The sequence below is a fragment of the Leucoraja erinacea genome, chromosome 9, assembly GCF_028641065.1.
Source record: "Leucoraja erinacea ecotype New England chromosome 9, Leri_hhj_1, whole genome shotgun sequence".
NCBI lineage: Eukaryota > Metazoa > Chordata > Chondrichthyes > Rajiformes > Rajidae > Leucoraja > Leucoraja erinaceus.
Genome location: NC_073385.1, coordinates 40111094 through 40126428, shown reverse-complemented (window position 1 = coordinate 40126428; position 15335 = coordinate 40111094). Strand labels below are relative to the sequence as shown.

The window sequence follows — 15335 nt, the reverse complement described above, 5'->3', positions numbered from 1 at the left end:
AGAAGCATGAAGATGCATACCTCCAGATTCAGGGACAGTTTCTTCCTAGCTGTTTTCAGGCAACTGAACCATCACCACCAAATAGAAAATAGTCCTGACCTCACATCTCCCTCATTAGAGACCTTTGAAATATCTTTAATCGGACTTTATCTTGCCCAAAACATTATACTTGTTATCCTGTATCTGTACCCTATGGACGGCTAGATTGTAATCATGTATAGTCTTTTCGCAGACTAGCTAGCAGGCAACAAAAAGCTTTTCACTGTACCTCAATACACGTGACAATAATAAACTAAACTAAATTAAACAATGCCTTGCAGTGCTGGAAGCATGGGTTCGACGGGTGCTGCCTGTATGGAGTTTTACGTTCTCCCCGTGACCACGTGGGTTTTCTCCGAGATCTTCGGTTTCCTTCCACACTCTCAAGACGTACAGGTTTTTAGGTTAATTGGCTTGTGTATGTGTAAAATTGTCCCTAGTGTGTGTAGGATAGTGTTAGTGTGCGGGGATCGCTTGTCGGTGCGAACTCGGTGGGCCGAAGGCTGTATCTCTAAACTAAACTAAACTAAACTAGGTCCTACTTTGACTCGGATCTGCTTCACTTTTTGAGTTCACATTTCACAGTTTCTACTCTGTCATGTTGCCACGTTTAGTCGCTTTGCTCGTGAACATCTTCAGCTAACAAAGTTCCCCTCCACCTGGTTTGCCTCAGGTCAGGGTTTTGAAACTCTATACATGCATTGGAAAACAAGTTTAAGAAAGGTCACCAAGGTTCCAGGGAAGAATACAAAAGGCTGGAGTTGCTGCGCTTCCACATACAGAGTACCAGCATGAAGTTTGATGTAAAGGGCCTCAAGCACTCTCTAAACTGTTGTAAAGGGATTAGGAAATGATTGGAAACCATGTCTACAAGTCCTGTTAAATAGATCTTTCATTTTTATCGTCATAATTTAGCTGTTGCTTGAAATGTCCTACAAATGAGAGGTCAAGCAAAATGCATCAAACTAGAGGACGTCACACATGTAAATCATCCCAAAATTATCCCCAATAAAGCTGGTTGCATTTAATACAAGACAAGAGTGAGAAAGGATCCCGACCCAAAAAGTAACCTATCCATGTTCTCCAGAGATGCTGCCTGGACCGATGAGTTACTCCTGCAACTTGTGTCTATCTCTGTATAAACCCGCATCTACAAGTCTTTATTTCTGGAGAATAACTGAAGTTGAATGCCAACAGACAGAAACAGATAACTCCACCGGGAAAACACTTTAGTTCTTCTGCTTCTTCAGTTTAGATTAGTTTAGTTTACTTTATTTTACTTTAATTTGATTTAATTTACTTTACTTTAGAGATATAACATGGAAACAGGCCCTTCGGCCCAACTTGCCAACATCGACCAATGTGCCGCATCTGTACTAGTGCCTCCTGCCCATGTTTGGCCCATACCCCTCTAAACCTATCCTATCAATGTACCCGTCTAAATGTTTCATAAACATTGTGATAGTATCTGCCTCAAATACCTCCTTCAGCAGCTTGTTCCATACACCCACCGCCCTTTGTGGAAAAAAGCTGCCATTAGGTTCCCGTTAAATATTTCCCCACTCATCTTACAATAGAATTTCGTATTGAATTATATTATCTAACAGTGAACAGCGATGAAAAAAAATTAACATTTTTTTGAAGTTAATTTCTCTTAAAAGGAAAAAGAATTGAAGATAAAAAGATGCATGAAAATACCTGCTTGGATTGCAAGTGACAAAAGATACTTATATTACGTGGCTAATTAGAAAATATGGATTGCAAATGCCTTGAACAAATTGCAGTGTATTTTATTGTGTCCTTTGATGGTAAATTCACCTCAACAATGCATTATTACTACTTTACTAATAGATAATGAGTCAATCATATTAATCATGATGCTTGCAAAATTTCCATTTCATCACAATGTTAAAAGATGTTTAGTTTAGTTCAGAGATACAGCACGGAAACAGACCTTTGTCCCATCGAGTCCGCACCCACCATGACACCAGCAACAGTATCTCACACACACTAGGGACAATTTACTATTTTTTTTTACTGAAGCCAATTAACGCACAAACCTGTATGTCTATGGATTATGGGAAGAAACCAGAGCACCCGGTGAAAATCCACGTGGTTATGGGGAGAATGTACAAACTGCGCATAGACAGCACCCGTTGTCAGGATCAAACCCAGGTCTCTGCCGCTGTGAGGCAGAAACTCTACCACTGCACCACCATGCCTGTCATCATGGCTTTTATTGTATTGCTGTGGACTCCATGGCCCAATCCAGTAATGTATTCATTAAAGGACACAAAGCGTTGGAGAAATTCAACGGGTCAGGCAACATTTCTGGAGAATATGGATAGATGACGTTTTGGGTTGAGACCCTTGTTCAGACTAATTGTAGGGAGTGGGGGTGGGGGGGAGAAGAAAGCTGGAAATGGGGTAGGGACGTGCGGTCAGGGGAAGCAGGGGAGGCAGAGCCTCACCTGTCATACTCCCAATGAAATTAGCTGTTAAGAAAAGTGAAGAAAAATAATAATAAAATAAAATAAATATAAAGATTTTTCCTCTGATCTGTATTATAAATGTCATTTCTAAATGAATCTAATCATTTTTTATAGTAAAAATCGCAAAATGTTTGCAGCGAAAATACATGAAGAGATGAGAGGTGAGGCAGCGGCGAGCTGAGCCTCCCCTCTGATTGTGCAACCCCTTAGAAACTGCATGGAGCGCAGGCAATAAGCGTGTGCCTGTTACTATCTCCATGTATGTCACCAAAGTAATGTGTGTAAACCCCTTCATTACATGTCCTCACCTCCATAGTCCAGGTAACGTATTTCACATATAAAGATATTAAATTTGTGCTCGCTGGTCTCACATAAAACTGCAATGAAAAAGCACCAGGGGAGGCAGCGATCACATCTGCCTCACAAGACACGTGTCTTGAGCCCAGTGGAGGAAGAGCGAGCGTCAATTACGTAGGCTCAGCTCACGTAATTGACGCTGCCTCACTCTCCCTCCACGTTAGCTAGCGTCAGCAGCAGCGGCACAGAACATAGATCATGGAGCGGAACAAGATACGCCACTTGGGAAGGAAGACTTTGTCGGTACATTAGAAAGTTATTAGATTTTTTAAAAATAGATCTATACTTATCACAATAATAAAGTCATCAATTGTTATACTTCTGTACATTTTTGTTTAGTTCATATAAGGCAGGAGTCTCCAAAATGTGGCCCGCGAGACACATCAGGCCCACCACCTGATTTTTCAAGCTCAGATTCGAGTGGCGGCCCGGGGCTGCTCTTAGTGTTGTTACTGGTTAGAGCCCCGAATTGTCAGAGCCGAGACATCACTGGGCCGCAGTGAGGAAGGGTGCAATGGTGCGGTGGGGGGGATTCAGCGGCGGTCAGAATGGGACGGCTGCGGGTTATAACGTGTCATCATTCCTCTCTCCCTTCTCTCTCTCTTCTCTCTCTCTCTCCTTTCTCTCTCCCTCTCCCCATTCTCTCTCTCTCTCTCTCTCTCTCTCTCTATCCTTCTCTCTCTCCCCATTCTCTCTCTCTCTCCTTTTCTCTCTCTCTCCTCTCTCTCTCTCTCTCTCTCTCTTCTCTCTCTCTCTCCCTTCTCTCTCTCTCTCTCTCTCTCTCTCTCTCTCACTCTCCCTCCCTCTCTATCTCTCTCTCTCCCTCTCTCCCTCTCTCTCTCTCTCTCTCTCTCTCTCTCTCTCTCTCTCTCCCTCTCTCTCTCTCTCTCTCTCTCTTCTCTCTCTCTCTCTCTCTCTCTCTCTTTTCTCTCTCTCTCTCTCTCCCTTTCTCTCTCTCTCTCTCTCTCTCTCCCTTCTCTCTCTCTCTCCCTTCTCTCTCTCTATCCCTCCCTCCCAGCCACGGCTCCACCCCTCTCTCTCCTCAGGGAGACACAGTGATCAATGCAGGGAGGGCCGGGCCACTGACACTAGCCAGTGCCTCCCCAGCCATTGACCTCACCGCACGTCACTGAAATTGGGGCAGTCAGGACAAAGCGTGGCAGGTAATAGGTGGACATAGACGAGGGTGGTACTTGATGGGCGATGGTTGGAACAAAGGCCAGTGATAAGAGCAGAAGGTGTGAGGCAGGTTTGAACAGTTGCAGATTGTGAAGCCTGAAGGAAGAAACGAGCAGCAAGGGTGGAGTGGGGGGGGGGAGGGGGGGGGCTAGAAGTAGGTGAGGCACAGGGGAGGGGAAGGGGATGTAGAGAGGACAGGGGAGCTTTAGGGGAGGACACAAGAGCTCAATCTTGGATTAAAAGTGAAGACTGAATTACAGAGTGTAGTGTTTATTTTGTCCATTGAACTCTTGTTACCTGTGTACATTCAGAGCTGGAAACCAGAATAGTGCTGCCTTTCCCAAATCATTAGACCGATTGCCTGTCCAAAATCTCAAATGTGTGCTTGGAACTTAAGCAAATAACATTGTGTTTATATTTAGTAACACAAATGACCAATTCAACATAGGATCCAAACAATCTTATGGAATACTCTGCCAAACAATGTAGACTGGATTACATTTCTATGTTTAAAGAGAAAACATACTTCATTTTTTATTTGAACTTCTGACCACTATTTAGTCTCCATGTAGCTTAAGGCAAACAGTGACAGATTAATAAAGATTTAAATTCCACCTGACTCTAAACATACGATGCATTGTGCTGACATTTTCCCATCAAACGTTACACTGGATTACATGCAAATCAGCATTGTTATTGTAGAAACCATTTCTAAATAAGAGATGGAATTTGATTTGACAAACGCCAGCATACTCAGATTAACAAGGCCGTTGAACTGAGGACAAAATGCTTTGATTTGCAAACTGAAGTCGGAACATTTTAATAGAAATGGTGTTTTAAAGGGCGAGGTGAACATCATTATTTTTATCTTTCGTCTGTTAATGTTGCAGTGAAGATGTACATGCCAACCAACTAAAACATACAAACTATATTCGCGGATGATTACAACTATATAATTCCTGTAACAATCCTGTATGAGTTCATAAGTTCAGAAGTCATAGGAACAGATTTAGGCCATTCGACCCATCAAGCCTACTCCACCATTCAATCATGACTGATCTATTTTTCCCTCAACCCCATTCTCCTTCCTTCTCCTCGTGACCTATGATCCACCTAGCTCATCCAAAACCTATCAATCTCCACTTTAAAAATACCTAATGATTTGACCTCCACAGCAGTCGGTGGCAATGAATTCCAGATTCACCTGGCTAAAGAAATTCCTCCTCATCTCCATTTTAAAGGTACAACCTTTTATTCTGAGGCTGCTCCCTCTGGTACTACACTCATCCATTATTGGAAACATCCTCTCCACATCCACTATCTAGGCCTTTCATTATTCAGCAGGCTTCAATGAGATACCTCCTCATCCTTCTAAACTCCAGCGAATATAGGCCCAGAGCAATCGAACGATCCTCATAGAAACATAGAAAATAGGTGCAGGAGTAGGCCATTCGGCCCTTCGAGCCTGCACTGCCATTCAATATGATCATGGCTGATCACCCTACTCAGTATCCTGTACCTGCCTTCTCTCATTACCCCCTGATCCCTTTAGCCACAAGGGCCACATCTAACTCCCTGTTAAATATAGCCAATTAACTGGCCTCAACTACCTTCTGTGGCAGAGAATTCCAGAGTTTCACCACTCTCTGTGTGAAAAATATTTTTCTCATTTCGGTCCCAAAAGATTTCCCCCTTATCCTTAAACTGTGACCCTTGTTCTGGACTTCCCCAACATCGGGAACAATCTTCCTGCATCTAGCCTGTCCAACCCCTTTAAGAATTTTGTACATTTCTATAAGATCCCCCCTCAATCTTCTAAATTCATACATTAACCAAATCATTCCCGGGATCATTCTTGTAAACCTCCTCTCCTACACCAGCACATCCTTCCTCATATCTATCATATTTATCATTGGAACTATTTTTATGCCGTTTTGAGCAAAATACTAATTCACAAACAAGTCCTTGATATTTTTACCCATGTTCTGCAGAAAATTTAGCCTAAAAATACCCAAACTCCTTACAGTTATAATTAGTGAAGCAGGTTTTAAGTACCTTTGCTTGAAGATTTAGCAGAACTGTGTAAGACTTTACATCCCAATTATAACCCTTCAAAATCATACTGACTACCATCAGGTCAATAGAAAACAACCTGTTTATTGAAAGGGCAATGTCAATAAATCATTACAGACAATCACATGTGCTGATTTGTCTAGCACTCTGCAGGACAATAAATCAGTGGACAAAAATAAGTTATACAAAGAGGAAATGTAACCTATTTCCTGTCATATGGAGATCTGGAAGTTGAACTTCTGGGTGTGAACTATTTCCAACCTTAATCATCTTAATAACACTGCATCCTATATGTATTTGCCATCAACTGTGACACTGAACAAGCCTTTACAACCACCAAAGGAAAAGGAGGGTTGGAATTTCATGTCAGCATCCTTCTTCGCAATGGAATCTGTCTGAAGAAGGGTCCCAAGTAGCAAACCCAAAAAACATTGTCAGCTCATTTGTGTTTCACTCAGGATTGCAGCATCTGCATTTTCTTGCATCTCCAAGCCTAACCGATCACTGCTTATGCCATTGGTTACAGATTGATAAAAGGATAATTGAAAATTGTGCTATTTTACAGTATCAAACAGTAGGAAAATGTGAAATCCTTAATTTGAATTGGAGTCAGTAATTTTTAGTACTTAACAACTATATAAGCACACACATTCAATACCATCATTTCAAAAGTACTAAACAACTATAAACATACATGAATATGTGTGGTTCACAAAAATGCTGGAGAAACTCAGCGGGTGCAGCAGCATCTATGGAGCGAAGGAAATAGGCAATGTTTAGGGCCGAAACCCTTCTTCAGACTGAATATGTGTGTGTGTGTGTGTATATATATATATATATATATTATAATAATGCATACACACATATATATAGCAAACATACACATACATTCAGTATATATATTGTCTGTATATACTGTACATACATACACATATGTGTACTGGATTTATGTGTGTGTATATACATATGTGTATATTTGTAGGTCTATATAAATATATATATATATTACAAAAAATATATATAGACACATACACACAGGCATCAATTCAGAAGTACTTTGGCACTTCATTTTAGACCCTCAATTGATGTTGTCCACAAGAATGAGTCTTTGTACATCACAATGGCTCATTTTCTGATGGACAATGAATGGGAAAACTTGTAGCAGTAATGAAAAATGGGGAACAGAGCCTTTTCAGTCACTTGTCACACAAGCGAATGCTGACTTTCTTCAAACCACCCCACCCACATTCCCACCCACCAACACCAGGAGTATTCCAATCCACGTACGAGGTACTTTCAAAGCCAACGTTGAAAGATCCCATGATTATCAGAGCAAACAAAGCATATTCATTCAACTTGTAATTTGTCTGGGGAAGTAGCTACTTTATTGAAGTAGACATTATTATGGGCTACTTCAACTCTGAGGTTGAATGGATAGTTTTGAGCTACATAACAAAGTGTGTTTATTTGTGGATTATTAAACTGAAGAACAAAGCAGAATCAGATGGTATCCCATGTAGATGTCAGAGAATTAAGCCACTCAGTTCAAAGGAGAGAGGTGTCTTCTGAAGTGTTTGTGTTTAACTTTCAAAGCACAATAAGCTTAACGTTGAGGAGTCTACAGAAAATGCATTTTACCCCATTAACTTCAGAGACCAGTCATATTTTGAAGGTGAGAAACCACATGGGAGAACATTGTTTCACCTTTATAAAAGGTTTTTTATTAAAACACCCAAATTTAAAGTTTCACTTTAGCTTCATCTTCATAATCAAAATGAAAACAATGTTGTGATTTGTCTTTGGAAAATAAAGGTTCAAATGCATCAATCAAACCCGCTCCACTTCACCACCAAACATGGACCACACAAGGTGATCGCCCCACCTGAACACCTGCTTCCGAGAAATAGTTTTTTCCCCAATGGCTAACATTGTCTTTAAGCGACATGAAGGGATAAAGCCTTGATTATAATTCAGAAGAATTTGGTCATTGTGCTGAGGGAGGGAAGTCGGTAGGGGCTGTATATTGAACAATGGGATAAAGTGCCATTCTTTGATAGTTAATGGCACAAGTATAGACAGGACGTTTACGCACAAAGCCTTCAGGTCAAGCAGACCCGGAATGGTAGGGCTCTGGGGAGTGTTGTAGAGCAGAGGGATCTAGGAGTGCAGGTACATAGTTCCTTTAAAGTAGCGTCGCAGGTAGATAGGGTATATACTGAGGAAATGAGGGATGAGGAAAACCTTTTTCACACAGAGAGTGGTGAATCTCTGGAATTCTCTCCCGCAGTAGTTAGTTGAGGCCAGTTCATTGGCTATATTTAAGAGGGAGTTAGATGTGGCCCTTGTGGCTAAAGGGATCAGGGGGTATGGAGAGAAGGCTACTGAGGATACTGAGTTGGATGAATGGCCTACTCCTGCACATATTTTCTATGTTTCTATGTTTCTATAAAAGGGCTTTCGACACATTGGCTTTCATCAGTCAGAGTATTGAGTATAGAAGCTGGGAGGTTATGCTACAGGTGTACAAGACGTTGGTAAGGCCAGATTTAAAGTATTGTGTTCAGTTTGGGCACCATGTTATAGGAAAGATGTTGTCAAGCTGGAAAGGGTGCCAAGAAGATTTACAAGGATGTTACCAGGGCTGGAGGGTCTGGGCTACAGGGAGAGGCTGAGAAGGCTAGGACTCTATTCGGAGCACAGGAGGATGAGGGGTGATCTTATAGAAGTTTAGAAAATCATGAGAGGAATAGATCAGGTTAACGCACAGAGTCTCTTGCCCAGAGGAGGGGAATCGAGAACCAGTGGACATAGGTTTAAGGTGAGAGGGCGGAGGGGGAGGGGGGAAGAGTAGGAACCTGAGGGGCATTTTTTTTTACACAAAGGGTGGTGGGTGTATGGAATGAGGTGCTGGAGGAGATATTTGAGGCAGGTACTATCCCACCATTTAAGGAACATTTTGATAGGTACATGGATGGCGTAGGTTTAGATGGATATTGGCCAAACACAGGCAGGTGGGTCGAGTGTAGATGCGACATGTTGGTCGGTGTGGACAAGTTAGGCAGCGGGGCCTATTTCCACGCTGTACGACTGACCAAAACTTCGACCCTGTGTCGTGAAAAATGGTTTAAAAAAAAACCCTATTTAAAGGACACAATTAGATAAAGTCGTTTATGTGTTATGTATAACATTGGGTGGAGTTTAATTTCCTTTCAGGGAATTATTCATTTAGCTCAGGTGCACGGGTGTGTGTGCGGAGGGGGGGGGGGGGGGGGGGGGTAGTCATTGCATCCTCCTGAGTGTTTGAGCATATATTGAGAACATTTTAAATCGCTGCAAACAAAAAGTTAGTGCTATAAACGGAAACAACATTCTTCGCCATCCCTCAGGTTCCTGGACTTTCAATCAGACACGCCACCCAACCGAGATATCCGCATAATTAGTGCAAATCAATAGCAGGGAATTCTCCTCGATTAATCCAAAGGAGTTTGGAGTTGCCTGGCCGCCTGTTACCGAGCCCTGGGGCGGTGTCATCTCCCTCTCATCTCTACACCTCTAATGTGTGTGTGACCAGCCTTGCTCGCCCGACTCCCCCGCTGGGAATTCTGCGTGTGTGGAATAAACCCTAGACTGTGTCAGTGAGGGGTTGTTTACATTGGCATTGGGGGCGGAGGGAAGATGCCAGACAGACAGTCCCACTGTAGGGTACATACAGCCCTGTAGTCTGAGACCGGCCACCGCCGCGGCTCTCACTCAACTCACGCTGAAAGATCTCGCCAGCCCTTTGGCTCGCTTCCACCGCCCTCGCTGCAACAACCAACTCACTCTGGGCGATTTTGCCAGTGCTCTGGTATCACCCGCCCGGCAGCCTCACACACAGAGCGACAACTGACGCGGCAAGCTCCCCACTCTGGCGTCTGCGCGCTGTTAAGACCTGGTGAGGCCGGTCTGTAAATGAGTTGCGACCCACATTAAAAGGGAAGGCAGCACACATCGGAAGCAAAATACCGACTCAAAAACAAATGCTGCTGCTGCTGCTACAGGCAGGCGCCTAGAGTTAAAGACAGCCGAGGAGCTGGCTTGGAAAGCACAACAAGTGAACATAGAACAGTACAACACAGGAGTGGGCCCTTCGGCCCACAATGTTTGTGCCGAACATGATGCCATTAAACTGATCTAATCTTCCTGCACATGATACACGTCCCTCTATTACCTGCATTTCCATGAGCTTACCTAAAAGCCTCTTAAACGCCACTATTGTATCTGCCTCCACCGCCATCCTGGCAATGTGTTCCAGGATCCCACCACTCTAATGTGTGAAAAAAACTTGCCCCACATATCTTCTTTAATCTTTCCATCTCTCACCTTATAGCTACGCCCTCCAGTGTTGGACATTTCCACCCTGGGGAAAAGATTCTCTCTACCCTATCTATGCCTCTCATAAGTTTATAGGTCTCCCCTCATCCTCTGACCTTCCAGAGAAAACAATCGGAGTCTGTCCAACCTCTTCCTGTGGTTGAAGCCCTCTAATGGAGGCAACATTTTGGTATACCTCCTCTGCACCCTCTCCAAAGCCTCCACATCAGTCTTCTAATGGAGCGACCAGAACTGCACGCAATACTCCAAATGTGTTCCTCCCACAATGAATGGTAGAGTACTGGGGAGCGTTGTAGAGCAGTACATTGTTTCCTGAAAGTGTTTTTTAAGAAAGTGGACTGTTTTACGCTCTGGCAAACCTCCTCTCCAAAGCCTCCACATCTCTCTTGTAGTGGAGTGAATGTAATGAGTGTAGTCTTACCTTGGTGGGTCCGGGCAGGACGAGCTTCATCGCTTGTCTCCTGGGTTCTGCCAGCTTGACTTGGCAATCGTTACACCAGCCTCCCTTCTCTTCCTTCTCGAAGGGGCAGGACTCGGTGGCGGAGACGGCCCCGGCTCCCTCTGGAGTGGGTCGGCTGCCGCGGTAATCTTCCTCCACCACCTGCAACCTTTTCCTGAGGACGGACTCCGAGGATACTTCCTTGCCCTGACCCCCATCCAGCACCTGTGACTGTGGCAGAGAAGGCAGAGAGAAAGGCATGAGAGAAAGGAAAGACCTCGGGTGTCAAGGAGATTATGGGGAGAAGACAGAGGAATGGGGCTGAGAAGGAAAGATAGACCAGCCACTATTGAATGGAGGAGGAGTAGACTTATAGACAATAGACAATAGGTGCATGAGTAGGCCATTCGGCCCTTCGAGCCAGCACCGCCATTCAATGTGATCATGGCTGATCATCCACACTCAGTACCCCGTTCCTGCCTTCTCCCCATATCCCCTGACTCCGCTATTTTTAAGAGCCCTATCCAGCTCTCACTTGAAAGCGCCCAGAGAACCTGCCTCCACCACCCTCTGAGGCAGAGAATTCCACACTCACAACTCTCTGTGAGACTTGATGGGCCGAATGGCCTAATTCTGCTCCAATGACATGAACTTATGCATGTGAGGTGTGCTGCATCTATTTCATGGAGACACAAGCAATAGTTGCTGGTTGATTGAAAAAAAAAGACACAAAGTGCTGGAGTAACTCAGCGGGCCAGGCACCTCATTTCCACGTTCTCATTGTTCTGCACCTCTAAACCGGGCAACGGAATGGCCGCGAAACTGAATGTCAAACGAGTGCAACAGTTTGAGACGCTAAACACCTCTCTCCAATCTCCCCCTCCCATCCCCATTTACAGAATTCAAGAGCCAAGAGTGTTTTATCGTCATATGTCCCAGAGAGAACAATGACATTCTTACTTGCAGCAGCACAACTGAATATGTGAGCATGGTACTCTGTAAACAATATAATAAACGGGGGGGGGGGGGGGGGGGGGGAGTTCAGTCACTCAATGCACGTTCCCAACATGTACCCAGTCAGTAAGTTCACTATCTTTAGTGCTAACCACCCCGTTGCTGAGTGACAACGCTCTCTCGCATAACGTTAAGTGTTACCCGTCTAGGTAAGGATCCTGCCATGTTGGGGAGCAAAGGTCCACAAATGATATCCTGTCTACCCTTGTCCCACACGACTTTAAATGTTCTCTTATGTTGAGCCGTCCGCGACACAGCAAATCACCTCTCCGCAACTCCAGTATGCGCCAGACCTTGCATCAGCCAACCCGAAACTTTTACTCAACCGTTCCCCAACTCTCAGCCCGCGACCTCAATACTTACTACCAGCCGGCGGAACTCTGGCTCCGGCGCCAGAGATTTGTTCCCTGGCATTCTGAACAGGTTCCTTCAAGCAGCGAGTCAGGCAGATCACAGCTCTGGCGGGTCCCGTCTGCCCGCTGCAGAGCGCCGATTCATACCAGCAGCACAAATGTCACCGAAGGAAGTCAGCTTTCCATCTTAGAAATATGATTGTTTCTTTTTTGTTTAACTGCCCTGACTTTTCAATCGCCCCCGACGAGTTTAAACAGGTATTTGACCATTGTGGGTTTCTGCCTGGGCTCACCGTCCATGTCCGAAGGGAGACAAAAGTAAGTTTGAGTTGCCAGGTTTGTGTGTGTTGGGGGAAGCGACGGCATGCACTGGAGTGGGTGGGGCGCCGGCACATACAAACCTCTGATCGGCCACCGAGTTGCCGTGACTGACAAATAACGCAAAGACCACAACCCCGCTATAACTTTAAACTGCCAACATTTATTTCCAAAACTGAGGAGCCCAGTGGCTATTTAAAATGGTGAAGCAACCGAGAATTGTCCGTGTTCACCTAAGCACAGTGGTGCAGCGCCAGAGACGCGGGTTCGATCCTGACTACGGGCGCTGTCTGTACGAAATGTGTACGTTCTCCCCGTGACCTAAGTCTTCGGAGCAAGCGAGGACATCTTTGATAAATTCCTATCAGAATCAGTGAAGGCGTCCACAATCTCTGGTTGGGGGGGAAATAACCCGAAACGTTACCTATCCATGTTCTGCAGTGATGCTGCCGGATCGCTGAGTTACTCTAGCACTTTGTATCCTTTTCTGTAAACCAGCATCTGAATTCTTTCTACTATCGCTGGTCTAATCCACACTGCGACTTACTGTTGCAATTGCAGTTCATACAGCTCGCCATAAAGACAGGCGGGCTCTGCCAGTGCCCGCGGACCGGTGGCGCTTTGGTTAATGTAACCGTACAGACGAACAAGCTACTCGAAACAGAGCTGTAAATGACTCTGGAATTAAATTCTCTCCAGGCTCAATTTAAGCCATTGCTCCATTTATCTGTTCGTGAGCAATGAGCTTGTTCAGACTGGCTGTGAAACCTTTTTTTGGCGATTTAACACTTTTTGACAAAGTGCTGTTCTTGGCCTCTCCACCCAACTAAATACCAGGAATCTTTCAAAATGCAAAAAAATATTATATGCACCAATATTTTAGACTTTAGAGATACAACGCGGAAACTGGCCCTTCGGCCCATCGAGTCCGCGCTGCCCTGCGATCGCGAAGTAGGGTCTGGTCCCGAAACGTCATCCATTCCTTCTCTACAGAGATACTGCCTGTGCCACTGAGTTACTCCAGCTGTTTGTATCTATCCCGTATACAAGCACTATCCTACACACTGGACAGCTTACAATTTTACCGAAGCACATTAGCCTTCGCTCCATAGATGCTGCCTCGCCCGCTGAGTTTCTCCAGCATTTTTGTCTACCTACAAACCTATACGTCTTTGGGGGGAAACCAGAGCACCCAGAGAAAACCCACGGATCACATGCAGAACGTGCAAACTCCGCACGGACAGCACCCGTGGTCAGGGTCGAACCCGGGTCTCTGGCGCTGTAAGGCAGCACCTCTACCGCTGCGCCACTGTGCCGCCCTGTTGAAATGTGTATGTTAACCTGACGGCCAACAAACTCCCGAGATTCACATGTGATAGGAACAGAATTAAGCCATTCGGTCCATCCAGTCTACTCACTCAGCCATTCAATTATGGCTGATCTATCTTGTTGATAAACCCCATTTTCCTATCTTCCCCCCATAGCCTTTGGCACCCTTACTAATCAAGAAAATGTCAATCTCCGCTTTAAAAATACCCAATGTCGGCCACCACAGCCGTCTGTGGCAATGAATTCCACAGATTCACTACTCATTTGTGTTCGTGTTAACCTGGGGCTGGAGAAATCAGCAGAATTGTCCAGTTTACGCCATTTCTCCCGGCGTGGAGCAATTCTGAGGGATTGTTCTTGTGCCCACAGCGCCACTTGTTGGCCGCAGCTCAGATCCACAAAGGACCCGATTCCCAGGGAAAAAAGAAACGTGTTTCCATGTAACTACGAGTTTATTCGCACTGAAAACAAATGGGTCAAACTTTGTTCCGCGTGGTTACGGTTGGGCGCTCAATACAGGATAACCGTGATTTAAGAAAATGCGTTAAAACACACAATTATTTATGAGGTGGCTAACAAATCGTACCACAGTCGTCGCTGTATGTTACATACAATGAGCGTTTTACAGCATTTAGATTGAGTGTCCATTTAAAACCAGGCGGACATGGAAGATCTCTTCAATGGAAGAGGGTTTATTGTGAAAGGGTGATGCACACTTTTTTATTCCAACCTGTTTAAACTGAACATTAAATTATGACAATACTTACAAGCGTAAAGCATGCCAAGGTCATATAGATGATGCTAGATAAACGTGAGCAAATGCCAGATTCAAATAAATATTTAAATGTCAGTGTACAACTGCCCTTTCTGTCTAATCCAACGCCCGACAGAATTGAGCTACACTAGGCTGTCGCTAATAAATTATTTCAGTATTGTCCCATTTGCCCTACTGTTAACACGTTCGTGGGACATGAGAGAAGGGGAAGTTTGATATCTCACCAAGAGTCATGGAGTCATGTAGCGTGGAGATTGGTTCTTCGGCCCAACTAGCCCGTGTCGGCCAACTTGTCCCTTCTACACTAGTCCCACCTGCCAGCGTTTGACCCCAAACCCTGTAAACCTATAAATATCCATGTACCTCTCCAAATGTCGCTTATGTGTAATGATAGTACCTTCTTCAATTACCTCCGCTGGCAGCTCGCTCCATACACCCATCATCCTTTGTGTCAAAAATGTGACCCCTCAGGTTAAACCTATGCCCTCTTGTTCAGGATTTCCCTACTCGGGTCAAATGAATCTGTGCGTTTACCCGATCTATTCCGGGTGCATCGACATCAAACTGTTGTGCACGGGGTAGAGACATGAGAG

At 44.6% G+C, this 15335-nt stretch overlaps 1 protein-coding gene across 2 annotated transcripts in view; it reads right to left on the bottom strand.

The window, feature by feature from the left end:
• kif26ab (kinesin family member 26Ab) overlaps nucleotides 1-14116 on the bottom strand; it is a 152944-nt gene extending 138828 nt beyond the window's left edge. The window contains exons 1-2 of one of the 2 annotated variants that reach the window (XM_055640628.1): nucleotides 12331-14116; nucleotides 10936-11184 (exon numbers count right to left, since the gene is read on the bottom strand). In XM_055640628.1, coding sequence (XP_055496603.1) covers nucleotides 10936-11184; nucleotides 12331-12381 — 300 coding nt within the window. In that variant the 5' untranslated portion in view covers nucleotides 12382-14116. The remainder of the gene's footprint in view (nucleotides 1-10935; nucleotides 11185-12330) is intronic. The other variant, XM_055640627.1, reaches the window with a different exon arrangement.
• Nucleotides 14117-15335: the final 1219 nt, after the last annotated feature.